A 15,503-nucleotide genomic window follows, 5' to 3' on the forward strand; every position below is an offset into this window, starting at 1 on the left:
CCCAAAGTGCTGGGATTACAGGCGGGAGCCACCGCGCCTGGCCCAATACTGCTATATCTTGAGGACTCTTAAAATTCCTATGATTAGGTTGCAGTAACATGACAATGGGCAAGTATGAGAGCATAATGTAAACAAAAAAAAATTTCAGGTCTCTAATATTTTTTAAAGTCGATCTGTTTGAATCTATAAGCAAAGTACATTTTTTCCATTTATTTAACAGAATTGAATTTGGAACGATATTACTTACTATTCACTAGCAAGCACTTGCATCCCCAAATGTCTAAATTAGTTTATTATTTTATTGATAAGGATGTATTTTGGTAAGAATTCTAGACTTATACCTAGAACTAAAGACAATAACCTCCTCCACCTCTCAATTCCAGTATCTAGAATAATGTCTGCCACATAGTCGTTCAACAAATAAACTAGTGAAGAAATTACAGTAGTTGCTGTGTTCAATAAAAGTAAAGCTAGAGGCCGGGCGTGGTGGTTCACACCTGTAATCCCAGCACTTTGCCTAGGCGGGTGGATCACCTGAGGTCAGGAAATCGAGACCAGCCTGGGCAACATGGTGAAACTCCGTCTCTACTAAAAATACAAAAATTAGCCGGGCGTGGTGGCAGGCATCTGTAATCTCAGCTACTTGGGAGACTGGGCACGAGAATCACTTGAACCCAGGAGGCAGAGGCCGCAGTGAGCCGAGATCGCGCCATTGCACTCCAGCCTGGGCGACAGAGTGAGACTCTGTCTCAAAAAAAAAAAAAAAAAAAAAAAAAAAGTAAAGATAGAAAATAACTCTATTTGAAAATAAATCTTTAAAGCAGTACAGAGCAAAACTTTAGATCCCTCTTGTCAATAAAATATCGTAATATCTGATTAATATAAATTTAAATTTAACATAAATCTTAAAAATCATTAGATACAGGCTCAACTGTGAGCAAAGAGAAGGAATCAGAAGAGGGGAAGAATTGAAAACGGTTGGTTTTACTTCTTGGCAGTTAGGACAGTTTGGCAACAAACCTTAGGTCTCCTGCATTTGCATTTTATTGGGGGGTGGGCTTCTCGTTGATCACAGAATGAAGTTCAAACTTCGTAACATGTTTTTGAAGAATTTTAGATTTTGAAGAATTAGATTTTAGCTTTCGTTCGAGCCGCCCTTACCTACACGTCCTGGGTGTCTGCCACTACGGCGTGATCTCTTTCTTAGTTTGTCCTGCACTTTTTCACTGACCTCTCCCTCTACCCTGGACTTTGTCCCCTTGGGCTCAGTCAGGTCCTCTAAAGCCTTCCCACATTTCAAGGGCTAGTTTAATCTCCAGAGCTTTTAAGAAAACTTCCCAGACCACCTTTTCAGATGCAATGTCGCTCTCCCCTATTTCCCTAGCACTTTGAACTCTAGCTATTATGAAATTCTAACGTGGCGTTTTCGCTTGTTTGTATCCCCCAACCAGCTTGCGACCACCCTGTTGGGGAGGTCTTTTAAGAAATCGCTGTATCCAGCCCTGGCACAGTGCCTGGTACAAAGAAAATTCCCAGTAAAGGTTTGTTGAAATGAATCCAAACTCCGGAGGGTAAAGGAGAAGCGCCTATGCCTAGCAGGAAAGGCCTTTTGCGACCTTTGGTAAGGCCTGTGGTGTGGCTGGGCCCTGTCCCCAGCTCTAGACTGGCAGGAGTATGTGGCGCGGCGGAAGACTCGTGTAAGGGTCTCTGAACTCCCTTTACTTATTTCTTTTTGACTTTTATAGAAGAATCTTCAAGTTTTCCAACAGCCTTGGGCCCCGCCTTAAGGGGCGGTGAAAAGGGGTGGGGTTGTGGAAGTTGGGAGGGATGCCCAGCCTCGTGGCAATTCTGGACTCGCTTTCTTTTTTTAATTTTTAAAGTTTTGCAAATTCCAGCTCTAAGCTGGGGGCCGAGGGTGGAGAGGGTTTCCTGATGCGCACATTTTGCGTTCCAGGGAAAGCTCCCGGGATTCGGAGCTTTGCCTAATTTATCCTTCTCACATGTCCCACCACTAGGAAGCTACCGAGTGTACCCGGCCTCCACACCCAGCCGGCCAGCGTGGAGAACCCGCTGTTCAGCCCGCGCTTCCTTCTTCAACCCTCTGGGCAAATCTGGGACTAGCGTGTGGGGGAGCTCCCAGCCCGCCGTACTAAGCGGAGTAGGGGGACGGTTGGACTACAACTCCCAGGCTACCCCGGGAGCAAGGCGGGGGAGGGGGGCGAGCGGGAGGGGCCTGGGGTGGGGCGGGGAGGGGGTCAGGGAAATCCCGCCCCGCTGCGCAGCAGCAACGACACAAAGCCTGACTTTACAACCTCAGAGAAAGTGGAAGTAAGAAGGCTTAGGTGGGCAGGCAGGACGAGAGAAAAACCCAGAGGAGGGAAAGCCGCGTAATTGGGAGTACAGCGTAGCGAGGGTCGAGGGGGAACCCTCGTCCGTAGAGACGAGGAGGGTGGGCTTTCAGAACTAGTCCCCCGTCTCGCCCTGCCCCGCCCCTCCCGCGCTGGGGTCCCCACGGTGCCCTGCCTCGGAGCTCCGCTCCACCACGCCCGGAAGGGGGAGCCTGGCCGTCGGCTGGCTCGGGGCGGGCCGGTTGGCTGTACCGAGGCTCCCTAGCCCCAGTGCGGGACGAGAGCGCTGGGCGGCCCGGCAGCCGCGGACCGAGGAGGGGCTGCGAGCTAAACAGCGCGGCGCGGCACGCGCGGCGCGGCGGACGAGTTAGGGCTGGGGCGAGGGAGGCTGTGGCTCCCGACAGAGACGGGGGAGTAGTGTCGGGCTGAGGCGAGGTGAGGCGCGGGGTGCCTCGGGACGGTTCCCTGTGCCCCGAGGGGGGCGGCCGCGGAGTCCAGCGGGGAGGCGGGCGGTGGTGCCGCGTCGGGGAAGAGTGCATCCCGCGGGGTGCCGAGCCTGGCGCTGGCGGAGAGACGGGGGCGCCCCCCTCCCCACAGGAGGAGCCTCGCGCTCCTCCGCCATCCTTCCCCCGCGCGGCGGGCTCGCCTTCTCAGTGGGTGCTGCGGGAGCTGCCGGCCCGCGGTGCCGGGGCCAGATAAGGGCGATCCGCGGGGCTGCCGCCCCCAGGTCAGCCAGGCCGGGGGCGGGCCGCGAGTGAGGCGGGGCGGCGGCGAGGCTGCGGACGGCTGGGGGGCGGGGGAGCGAGGAGAGCCGAAGAGAGCAGGCGGCGAGCGGGTGGCCCGGCCGCCCGCCTCGCTGCTCCGCTTGGCGCCGCCGGCCCACGCCGCAGTGTGTTTTGTGGACGGCGCCTTCCCAGACAGCCCAGTAGAGCCCAGCTCAGCGCCCGGCGGCCTTCGACGCGATGTTCCGCCGGAGCTTGAATCGTTTTGTAAGTATACGCGCTGCGGCTCCGCGCGTGCCGGTTCGTTTGCTCCCCAGCCCCTTCGCCGGGTCCCTCACAACAATTTTCTAAGGGGGCAATTACATCTCTGGGAGACACCACCACCCCTCTTCTTCCTTTTCACCGAAACACTGTGCCCAGGCGGCCGGGGAGGGGAGGCAAGTAGGGTTCTCGGGGTATCCCACCCTCGCCCCCAGGACAATTCGACCAGGGCTTCCCGGAGCTGTTACAAACTCTGCCTGAAACTGGGGGCCGCCCTCGGGCTGGGTGGTGGGGGACTCGTGGGGGGATCGACCTGGGGACCCCTCAGTTTGCCAATTAGTCGAAGATGGCGTTTTATTCTCAGGGAGGTTGCCTTCTTTTGTTTCCTCTGCCACGAGCACATGGAGGTAAACCTAGACCTGTCACCGTGGCCCAAAATAAGAGCTGGGGGCTGAGGGAGCCGGAGGCTAGGGCAAGACTCAGCCTTGCCTAGGGCTCGGCCAGCGGGCGGCTGCTGACCGGAGGCCGGGCAAACTTTGGAGACCCAGCCTATAAAGCTCACCTTTAGGGTGTGTTTGAAAGGCGAGCGTGATTGTCAGGGTGGGCTGGGTGGATGTGCAGCCGCCAGGAGGCTGCGCCGCCACTGCCCATGCTGCCGATCGCTGGTCTGAAGCCTCGCGGAGGGCTGAGCACTCCAGACCTTGAACCCATGGGAGAAGGCGGGCTGCGACTGGACTCCTCCGTCCACGTTTCCCCCCTTCAAAATCCCCAGAAAAGGGAATTTCATTTTCAAGGGAGTTTGCCATAGGGAAAATCGCTTTCGGGCTACTGACTTTTTTGAGCAACCTGTTTACTCCTAGAGGGTACATTAAGAATGGAGCAAAACAGGACCATTTACGTTCTGTGCTGCTATTTGTAGCAACTTCCTTAATTGCAAGAGGAGGTGGCGGGAATAGGATTTTATTTCTGCCAATGACGTGAAAGAAATGGTTCATCTGCAAATTTTGATTTTTCTGTAGTTAGGAAAAAGGGTTGAATGCTGAGTTCCTCTACCTGCCTTAAAATACGTCTTTTGAGAACATGTCAATTTGGTTTTATTCATGGAATTATTCCTAATCAAAGCGTTGCTAACATTTTTCATACATCGGATAAATTTGCTCTCATTTTTCCTTCATTTGAAACTTTCACAAATGTACACAGGTTAAAAGTAATACTTGTACATCCCTTTTTAGAATATTATTATCACAATAGTGCTATGTTAATGGTTTTCTAAATGTTGACCTCTCCCAGAAACATGCAGTATGAAATTGGAACAGATTATTACCTGTGGCATAGAGCAATAGAGGTTGTACATATCAATCATCTTGAAATCCGTAGATGACGACTTGTACTAATAGCTTTGCTGAAGCAAGTGACTAAAATTGGTTTCTCCCATGTAGCCTGAGAATGCAAACGGGTATTGTTCTTCATAGCTCTATTTCACATAGATTCTTGTGATCTTGGAGTGTTGTTTGGGGGTGACAAAAAGGGAAAGGTGGCAGTGAAAGCTAATCGTAGTATTTAGGAAAAGGATAATCTTTTCACATGGCACTCTTATGGTGGAAAACAACTGGGCTCTGAATCATAATAAAATCATTAAACTTAAGTTGTTGAAAATCCTTTTTTTTTTTTAAAGGATTTGAACATTTGAAACTGAACAACTCAAGTACTGGTCTAAAAGCTCATTTGCTTCCCTTTTGCGAAGAGTGATCTGCATCGTATCAGAGTCTAGTAATTAAGCAGTGCTGGCCCAGGAAGCCAGGGCATGCAGTAGAATTTGCAGCAGTTGTTGAGGTGCCAGCCTGCAGGTTTGAGGCTAGTACTTTGCATCCCCGACCAAGATCTCAGCAGAGAATCACTTTTGCTAATACTGAAATGAGCTTTGACCTCACTGTTGCAGCTGGAATGTTCAGCTGTTCACATTTTCCTGCGCAGCCATGACTGTGGTAAGTATCAGGAATTTGTACCAGTGCAGTAAGCTGAGAGGTTCTTAGGAGTTGTGTCTGAGCCCTAGGCCCAGGGCAAGGAATTAATCTGCATACCGTTGGACTGAATGTGAAAAATACTATCAAATACTCATTGCTAAAAAACGGCTTCAAAATTTGGGGTGGGGGGCAATTTTTCCATCTCTTAGATCAGTAAACCATATGCTGTTCTCATCTTTTGCCTGACAAATTCTTTGAGGGGTACTTCCATTTAAATTACTAGAAGACTAGAATTAAAGATTTGGTTGGAACTTTGAGACTTTCACAGCAGTATAGATGTAGTCAAGGTTGTGAATTGTCTTATGATTGTTTTAATATTTTAGAAATAGAGCTATGAATTCCTTTCAAAATCAGTTGTGGTTTTTAGTGTACCTGTACGTGTCTGAAATTGGTTTTGATTGTGAAATAAATTACAGTGGTGTTGATTGTAGTTGTTGGTTGTTGAAAACTAGACTACATATTAGAGAAGTGCTTTCTTTATATTTTAAATCTGAAGTGGGAGAATCCCTTAGGATTCTTACAAGCATCATCTTCTATAGCTCAGTTGTGTTTGCTGAATCATTTTTGAAATGCCATTTATTTTTCAAGTTTTCCAATTTCAAGCTAAAAGAAAATAGTGATTCATTGTATTTTTTAAATACATGGTCTTGACGTCTTTGCCATTAATAACTGTGTTCCTTTCTTTCTGATGAATTATGACTTTCCTTTTGACAGTTTTGAGGTGGAAAGAAATTGGTGGATTTGGTGTATAACATTTTAGGGTTGAGGCATGTGGAGGATGTCCTAAAGGAGTTAAGAGTTAGATGTCTCTGAGTACAATAAAAGCACCGCTTGTTCTCAGTCAACATCTCCATAAATACAGTAAATAAATAATAATAGCTCTGTCTGTACAACTTATTTTCTTCAAAGGCATATTTAATCAGAAGTCTGGACTAGTTGAGATTTAAGGGTCATGGACTTTTATGTTATCCTGTTTTGTTTTATTCTTAATGCAATTCCTAGTGATTATAGTAACATATTCTCTTGGTCTTAAAGATTTTTTGAAAATCTGAAAACAATTCCCCCCTCTTTTTGGCTTATTAAATTATTTTATACTAAAGATTCAAAATAAGAGATTTCTTGATAAAGTAGATTGAGTGCTTGGCCAAGAGGACGCTGTCAGTTTAGCTTGTCAGAGAGTGATAGTTAACAGGTATGCATTTCTAGACCTTTGATACATGAAAGCTTAATTGTGAGTATGAAATACTGGAGTACATTTAAATCTCTGATTCTAGAAATCCTTAAACTGCTTTGGTTTCATAAATGCATGTAGCATATAGTCATAATATCACACAGAAAATGCCCGGGACTAGAAAGAAATTAGACTGCATAAGGAAGAATGGTAATTTAAAATGACTAAAAAGTACAAAATAAGAATTAATGAAATAGGTAACTAATTTATTTCTTTGAGTCCAAGGCAAGGCTAGGCTAATGAAACAATATATGGAGGCAATTTAGAAAATAGTTCAGGTAATTGCTTCCCCCCCACCCCCCGCCCAGGAGCAAGAAGGTTTTTAGTTTCCCCTTTAAATTATCAGAATAATTAAACATTTTTTTTTGTTTGTTTCACTTTAATAACTCTGGCCTGACATTGATGAGCGGAAAAATACTGATTTTATTTTACTGTGTTTAGAAATATATCTGTATGTATGTATTGCAATATTTTTACATTTGCACAGCTATTACAAATGGTCTGTGTATCTTGGCTCCCACATGGCTGTTCATAGAGGTCAGGTTTAGCAGTTGAACTTGACCATACTTAAAAGCCACTTTTTTTTTTTTAAATCATATTGTGTTATAATTGCCTTTTAACTTTTATGGCTCCCTAGACTAGTCTTTCACAACATGGAGAGAATTGGCACTGATGCCCTAGGACATGCATTGTTAGTAATAAATTAACATTTTCCTGCATAGCTGGAGTTAAGGAACCCAAATTGAGATAGGCTATCCTAGACAGGGACAGTTCACAGTGTGTTCTTAGCTCCTAGCACAGTGCCTGGTCCCTAGTAGGTGTTCAGTAAAATATTTTTTGAAAGAACAACTTTTGTATATATCCCATAAATGATAACCTTTACTTATAGATAATGATTATTGTAAACCTGCCCTTATGCAGAATGAGTGAAGAATGAGTTCGTGTTAATTGGGGTATACCGTATACATTACTAGTATTCTAAGAATTAGAATAAATACACTTAATGCTGAAAGCTATACTGACCATAGTATAATCTTTCTTTTTTGAGATTTATTATGGGAATTGGATCATGCTGAGAAGTCCCAGGATCTGCCATCTGCATTATCCCCTTGGTGTTTTTTTTTTTTTTTTTTTTTTTTTTGGAGACAGAGTCTTACTCTTGTCACCCAGGCTGCAGTGCAATGGCACGATCTCGGCTCACTGCAACCTCCACCTCTTGGCTTCAAGCGATTCTCCGGCCTCAGCCCCCCTAGTAGCTGGGATTACAGGCACCTGCCACCACGCCTGGCTAATTTTTTGTATTTTTTATAGTAGAAATAGGGTTTCACCATGTTGGCCAGGCTAGTCTTGAACGCTTGACCTTAGGTGATTTCCCCACCTCGGCCTCCCAAAGTGCTGGGATTACAGGCATGAGCCAGCGCGCCCGGCCTCTTTCTTAGATGATTAAGGCATTGATTATATGGTTTTGCTGAGCAATTTTTTCATTCAGCAAATATTCACCAAGCACTTACTATGTGCTGGGCACTGTAGTCAATCCTGGGGGCATAGATGAGCAAGACAGACAAGGTTCCTGTCTTCTTGAGCTGTAATTACCATTACATACACAACTACAGATATAGAAGGCATGGTAACTGCATTGCATTGAATATATTTGTGACATACCATGAAATTTGATCTTTATGAATAAGTTACTATTACATACTTGTCATTTTTCTTTCTACCAAAAATAGATTGTACAATATCAATTATTTTCTGGTTGTTTGGATGTCAGATAAAAAGGAATTTATTGCATTTGTCTCCTTTCATCTGACCTATGCATGGCAAACTGCTCTTTTGCAAATAGATGCTAGGCTGACCCTGCACAAGGTGGGAAACTTATTTAGAAATGAACCACTATAACTTGAAATAAATCTTCACACACATGAAAGCAGCTTTTGTCTTCTTTCTTCCTGATCTACCTTTTACTGACTAAGCAACCTAAAACTCTGAATGTGTCCTGAATACTTTCTGTAAGTGTTTACTCTTTGTTCCTTTTGTTTATGCTTATTGCTAATAAGGCAGCCATTTAGTGCGTGATATTGAGTGCCTATATACCAGGTAGTTTCCAGTGTTCCTAATTAACTTTTAGCTGAATTGAGATTTGGACAGGTGAAGCTGGCCATTTTTATATTGGTGCAACTGTCCAAAAGAGCTTGTTTTCTCAAAAAAGCTGCCAGTTTACCACCTGCTGAGCAGTGGGTTCTAGGAGGTAAAGGATGGCCAGTGGCCCCTGAAAGAACCATAACTAACCTCGCTGTGTCTGCATGATGTGCAAAGAACTAGCCCACTGAGTGAAATCAAATACTGGTTTGTTGAGTGATGGAAAAAATCATCAAGGCTCACTGCTTGTCTAACATGGTTGATCAGTTCTCTCAAAGAGGGTGAATGCATGGGATACAAAAATAATACTATTTTGTTCTTCAAGGTGGTGGAATTTCCTGTACATCTGTAGCGCTTTATACAGATGAACCATTTACATCTGGAACCCTCGAGACTAGGAGACTTTTTCTGGTTAGGTGGAGGGAGGTTCTGGGCTTCCACAAGTGAATTAGGTGCTGGCTCTTGAGTTTATTTCCTTTCACTTAACATTTACCTTCTTGGCCTGTTATACGGGTAGATTAGTGGTGATCGTAAAACAAACATATTGGCACAACTGCAGCATATGTTAACGCTGCTGCAGCTTAATGATGAATGAGTGCTCAGCACTGCAGATATGGGCACAGGATGCCCGGTGCCCGCACATTGGCAGACAGCCCCTCGATTACTGCAGTGTCTGGATGGATTGCTGGTTCAGCTGACTTCTTGATAATAGAAGATGTGATTTATAAATGATAATGGACCATGGATTTCCAGATTAAGAAGGTTAACCTGTATTTGTGAAGTAGAAATCATTGATTTCTTGTGCCATATTTATTTAATGGAATATGGGAGGATTGGTGAGGCCTACCCTGTTCAAGCAGATATCATCATTTGTTTTTTAGGTGTCTGTATTATATGTTGTCATGAAGTATTAATGTGGCAATGTTTTCCTAGTCCATTTCTCTTTACCATGGTATTCTTGGAAAAATCAGAAGTGTTCTTGAAAATGATCTTGCAGTTAGCACAGCATCAGGTAAACAGTAGATGTTCAATTAATACTTGTTTAATTGTTTTGAGCTGAATTGGTAACACAGTCTGAGTCAGTAATAACAGATGAAAAATGATCAGTTTAGGAAGCAGCCACCAAGAAGCTTATCCATTTCAGACTGGGCTACATTATGCATTTCAGACTGTGCTATAAAATTAGCCAGGAGTGGTAGTGCAGGCCTGTAATTTCAGCTACTTGGGAGGCTGAGGCAGGAGAATCACTTGAACCTGGAAGGTAGAGGTTGCAGTGAGCCGAGATCGTGCCATTGCACTCCAGCCTGGGCAACAAGAGCAAAACTCCATCTCAAATCATCATCATCATCATCATCATCATCATCATCATCATCATCATCCTGGATGCTTACTATAAATACAGATTCCTGGGTCTTGAACTTAATCCAAGTCTTAGGTGGTAGGCCCCAGGAAACTGTTTTTAACAAGCATTCCAAGTGGTTCTTAGGCTCACTAAAATTTGAGAACAGCCATATATAATATAGTAAACACTGAAATATTTATTTTCTGAGCACACTCTCTGTCACCTTTTTGAACTTCAGTTTCTTCATCGATAGAATGGGAATAATAATACCTATTTCACAAGACTGTTGAAAAAAATGTTTGGTAGACTATTCAACACTATACCAATTGTGTCAGAGGTCTTCAAAACTGGCCTAGGTTTGATGATTCACTGGCAGAACTCAGTACATATACACGCTTGGGGATGTGATGTATTATAACAAAAGGATATAGAGCAAAGTCAGTAATGGGAAAAGGCTCATTGGGGCCAAGTCTGGAGGAAACCATGTGCAAGCTTCCAGTCCTCTTTCACTGAAATCACACAGGTCATGCTTAATTTCTCTAGCAAACGAGTTTTGACAGCTTGTGTGAAATGTCTACTAGGGAAGCTTATTAGAGATTCAGTACCTAGGGTTTTTATTGGGAGCTGGTCACAGAGGCACCCTCCACCTGGTACACAGCAAAATTCCAGACCCCAAGGAGGAAAGCAGGTATTCACCGTAAACCCTATTGTTTACACAGCTTAAGCAGAGTGAGCCACTCTTACCAGGGTGATGGGAACCCTCCCGAAATCCGAGTCCCCAGACACCAGCCAAGGACCAACCTTGCAAACAGGCCCTACTAAGAATAGCAGTGTCAGGCCTGCTATGTTAACTCTTTCCATCACGCAAATATTATGAAATACTGGTATTTTTTCAGTGAAAGGAAATGACTTGTCCAAGATCATTAAGCTAATCAGCAGTGCAGCTGAGACAGACTCCAGCAATCACATCTTTTCATTGCTGCCCATACCCATGCTTCTAGATTATGGGTCATTCCTTTTCATACTGTCATTGAAAGCACTATTTGTCACTTGAAGCAGAAGAGCAGCCTGCCGGTGGTAAATTGATGCACCCAGTGGGGGAGCCAGGAAGTATTGATGTTTCTGCCAGTTTAGCGTCAACACTTGCTGGTTTCCTCTCTGGAGCATCACCAAGTTCGTGGATTTTCATTTTTCCTGACTTTTGGACTTTCGTTACTGCTCCCATTCATTTGTTCATAGTCCTAACACTCATTTGCATCATTGCTTCATCCCATTCTATACCTTTTGGGTAACAATTTCCAAACAGTGGGAATACTGCAGTATTTTGTCAAAGAAGACTATATAGGGGAAAAAAAACACCAAAAGAAAAAAAAAATATATGGCAATATTTACAAATATTGGTTTATATCCTGGATTGTCTTTTGAGTTTTATAGTCATGGAAAACCCTAGAATATCTCTGGTTATTTGGAGTTTCAACTGTTTTTACTGCTATAAAGGAAAATTAACAAATCTTTTATGATTGGAGCAAAGAATGAGGAAATCATACTGGATGGTGCAGTAATCCCACATATCGACAGGGAGTAGAAGCCAGGAGGGAATTGCCTCAAGTAACAGCTGGGTAGAGCAGATTATGTAAGCTACACCTGTTGTGTAAGCAGTGGGGACGTTCTTTAAGCTTCACAATTAATGTATTTTGCAGTGGTATGGATTAAGGGATCTATAGTATAGTTGACAATTTACTCTGGCTTCTTTTCTGAAAACATTCATGTGAATCACAGCTTTCTTGAAACACTCATCCCCTATTTGGTGCTGTGAAGGTGTGTAAGGTACAGCCCTGCTCACCAGTAGCCTGCACTTTGGTAGAAGAGATAGAAGACCAGCAAACAGGACCAACCTCCACACAAGGCCAGTAGGTCACCAGTGCCATCCTTTTGAACGACATACACAGTAAGTGCAGTAGCCATTCAGAAGGAGGCACTGGCTCTCTGGCTTCATATCTTGGGGAGAGCTTTATGGAGGAAGTGGCCTGTCAGCTGGGCCTTTGGGGACCCAAAGAGCTGAAGGTTCTGAGATTTTAGGGATGGGCAGTCTCATTACAGGAGGAGGCAATTACCTGAGCAATGGTGCGGGGTCATTGTTTGCACTTAAAGCATGGGAACCAGTCAATTTAGAGAGGATGCATGCCAACCCCAAATGAGTTTGAGCTGTTATAAAAAAGTATAACAGGCGGGGCTCAGTGGCTCATGCCTGTAATCCCAGCACTTTGGGAGGCTGAGGCAGATGAATCATTTGAGGTCAGGAGTTCAAAACCAGGCTGGCCAACATGGTGAAACCCTGTCTCTACTAAAAACAAAAATTAGCCAGGTGTGATGGAAAGCATCCGTAATCCCAGCTACTTGGGAGGCTGAGGCTGGAGGACTGCTTGAGCCAGGGAGGTGGAGGTTGCAGTGAGCAGAGATGGCACCACTGCACTCCAGCCTGGGTAACAGCGAGACTCTGCCTCAAAAAAACAAAACAAAACAAAACAAATAAAAAGTATAACAGATCACCATAGATTCAGTGGCTTATAAACAACAGAAATTTATTTCTCACAATCCTGGAACTTGGAAGTCTAAGATAGGATGCCAGCATGGTTGGCTACTGGTGAGGGGGCTTCATGTTGTAAACTGGTGACTTATTGTAACCTCATATGGCAGAAAAAGAGTGAAATGAGCTCTCTCGGGCACTAATCCCATTAATGAGGGCTCCACCCTCATGGCCTAATCACCTGTCAGATGCCTCACCTCCTAGTACCGACACCTTGGAAGTTTGGATTTCCACATAAGAATTTTATGGGAACATAAACATCCTGTCCATGATACAGCAGAAAGACCAAAACGTTGATCTTCAATGCCTTACATTTGCTGTAGTAATTTTGATTTTGGAAAAGGAGATGCTGAAAACAGGTGTCAGGTGGCTTTAGGTCTCCACAACAATAGCTATAGGAATCTTCCTATACATAGATACTCTTTTCTGAAACCTATGACTCCAGTGAAATTATGTTAGAGAGAGAGAGAGAGAGAGTCAGAGTCTTGCTCTGTTGCCTAGGCTGGAGTGTAGTGGCACGATCTCGGCTCACTGCAACCTCCACCTCCCGGGTTCAAGTGATTCTCCTGCCTCAGCCTCCTGAGTAGCTGAGACTATAGGCGTGTGCCACCACACCTGGCTAATTTTTGTATTTTTAGGAGAGATGGGGTTTCACCATGTTGGCCAGGCTGGTCTTGAACTCCTGACCTCAAGTGATCCACCTGACTCAGCCTCCCAAAGTGCTGGGATTACTGGCTTGAGCTGCCATGCCCGGCTTGATTTGGTGCAGGGACAGTAAGGCAGAGACCAGGATGAAATATATATTCAGGGTAATATATCATGACACTACTTCATGTATTATTATAGGACTGCTTACTTAGTTACCCTGCTTAAATTATGGGTACACATTTCTGGGAACTTTGACTACACAGGGGAGACAGGATGGCAGTTCATTTTCTTGAGTACTAGTGGTCATTTATTTAAAAAGCTGGAGATTAGGCTTTTTTTCAGGAGTACATTCCTTACCAACACATTTATATTTCACTGCTATTAGATAAGAAAGCTTTTGATAGACTTTCAGATCTGACTGCATCATTCGGACTTACCAGAACATGAATTGCATCTCCCTCCCTCTGTATTAGTCTATTTTCATACTGCTATAAAGAACTGCCTGAGACTGGGTAATTTATAAAGGAAAGAGGTTTAATGGACTCACAGTTCCATATGGCTGGGGAGGCCTTAGAAGACTTCCAATCATGGCGGAAGGCAATTAGGAAGCAAGGCACCTTCTTCACAAGGTGGCAGGAAGGAGAAGTGCTGACTGAAGGGGGAAGAACCCCTTATGAAACCATCAGATCTCGCAAGACTCACTATCACGAGAACACCAGGGAGAAAACTGCCCCCATGATTCAGTTGCCTCCACCTGGTCTCTCCCTTGACAGGTGGGTATTATGGGGATTATAATTCAAGATGAGATTTGGGTGGGGACGCGTATCACCCTCATAACCAGTTCATCACAACACCATGCTCAGTCAATGTCACTTGTCTTTATCATCATGACTGCCACCCTCATCTAAGTCATTAGCATTTCTCCACTTTCATATTTATCCTCCTCCAGTTTTCCCCTGTTCAGTAAGTGGCACCATCCCCCACATAGTAGCTCAAGCTAAAAACCTAGCAGTCATACTTAATACTAACCTTTCCCTTCATCACATTTGTCAGAGAATCCAATAGGTTCTATTTCTGAAAATGCTGTCACATCCATCCACCTTTCTTCATTTCCACACCTACCACCATTCAAGTTCAAGCTACTGCTGTCATTTACCTGGACCTTTGCAATCGATTATTTTATTATCCACTTTTGCCCTCTCCTATCCATCTTCCACACAGCTGCAGGGGGATCTTTTACAGACACACACTAGGAGCATTTTATTGACTTTCTGCTGATTTCTGGTTAAATACTTTGCTGGTGGTATTGCTCTCACTCTTTCACTTTGTTTCATTCACTTTAAAAAATTGAGATAATTCACATAAAATTCACCACTTTAAAGTATACACTTAAGTGGATTTAAATGTACTATGCTGTGTAACTATCACAGCTATCTAATTCCAGCATATTTCCACTACCTCAAAAAGAAACCCCATCTGTTATCTCTTAGGCCCAATCTTCTACCCTTCAGCCCTTGGCAACCACCAATCTACTTTCTTATCTCTGGACTGCCAAAGGAATCATACAATATGTGTTACTTTGTGACTGAATTCTTTGGTTTAGCATAGTAATATTTTCAAGATTTGTTCATGTTGTAGCATGTATCAGTATCAGTACTTCATTCCTTTTTTTTGAGGTGGAGTCTCTCTGTCACCCAGACTGGAGCGCAGTGGTATGATCTTGGCTCGCTGCAACCTATGCCTCCCGGTTTCAAGTGATTCTCATGCCTCAGCCTCCAAAGTAGCTTGGACTACAGGCACGCACCACCACATTCAACTAATTTTTGTATTTTTAGTAGAGAGAGGGTTTTGCTATGTTGAGTAGGCTGGTCTCAAACTGACCTCAGGTCATCCGCCCAGCTCGGCCTCCCAAAGTGCTGGGATTATAGGTGTGAGCCACCGTGACTGGACTCATTCCTTTTGAAGGCAGAGTAATACTCTGTTTTATGGAGAGAGCACATTTTATTTATTTGTTCATCAGCTGATGGACATTTGGGTTTGCACTTTTGTCCTTTATTATAATTTTTCATTTTTTTATTGAGACAGAGCATCACTCTGTCGCCCAGGCTAGAGTGCATTGGCGCCATCACGGCACATTGCATCCTCTGCCTCCCAGGTTCAAACAATTCTCCTGTCTTAGCCTCCTGAGTAGCTGGGACAGC

At 44.4% G+C, this 15,503-nt stretch overlaps 1 protein-coding gene across 6 annotated transcripts in view; it reads left to right on the forward strand.

The window, feature by feature from the left end:
• The first annotated feature begins 2,278 nt into the window (after positions 1-2,278).
• Positions 2,279-15,503, forward strand: part of ATP11C (ATPase phospholipid transporting 11C) — a 209,373-nt gene continuing 196,148 nt past the window's right edge. For 3 of the 6 annotated variants that reach the window (XM_026451829.1, XM_026451831.1, XM_026451830.1), the window contains exon 1: positions 3,168-3,337. In XM_026451829.1, coding sequence (XP_026307614.1) covers positions 3,311-3,337 — 27 coding nt within the window. In that variant the 5' untranslated portion in view covers positions 3,168-3,310. Of the gene's footprint in view, positions 3,338-5,292; positions 5,317-15,503 lie in introns of those variants that run through there. The other 3 variants (XM_026451826.1, XM_026451828.2, XM_026451827.1) reach the window with 3 other exon arrangements.

Source organism: Piliocolobus tephrosceles, chromosome 12 (genome assembly GCF_002776525.5).
Source record: "Piliocolobus tephrosceles isolate RC106 chromosome 12, ASM277652v3, whole genome shotgun sequence".
Classification (NCBI taxonomy): Eukaryota; Metazoa; Chordata; class Mammalia; order Primates; family Cercopithecidae; genus Piliocolobus; species Piliocolobus tephrosceles.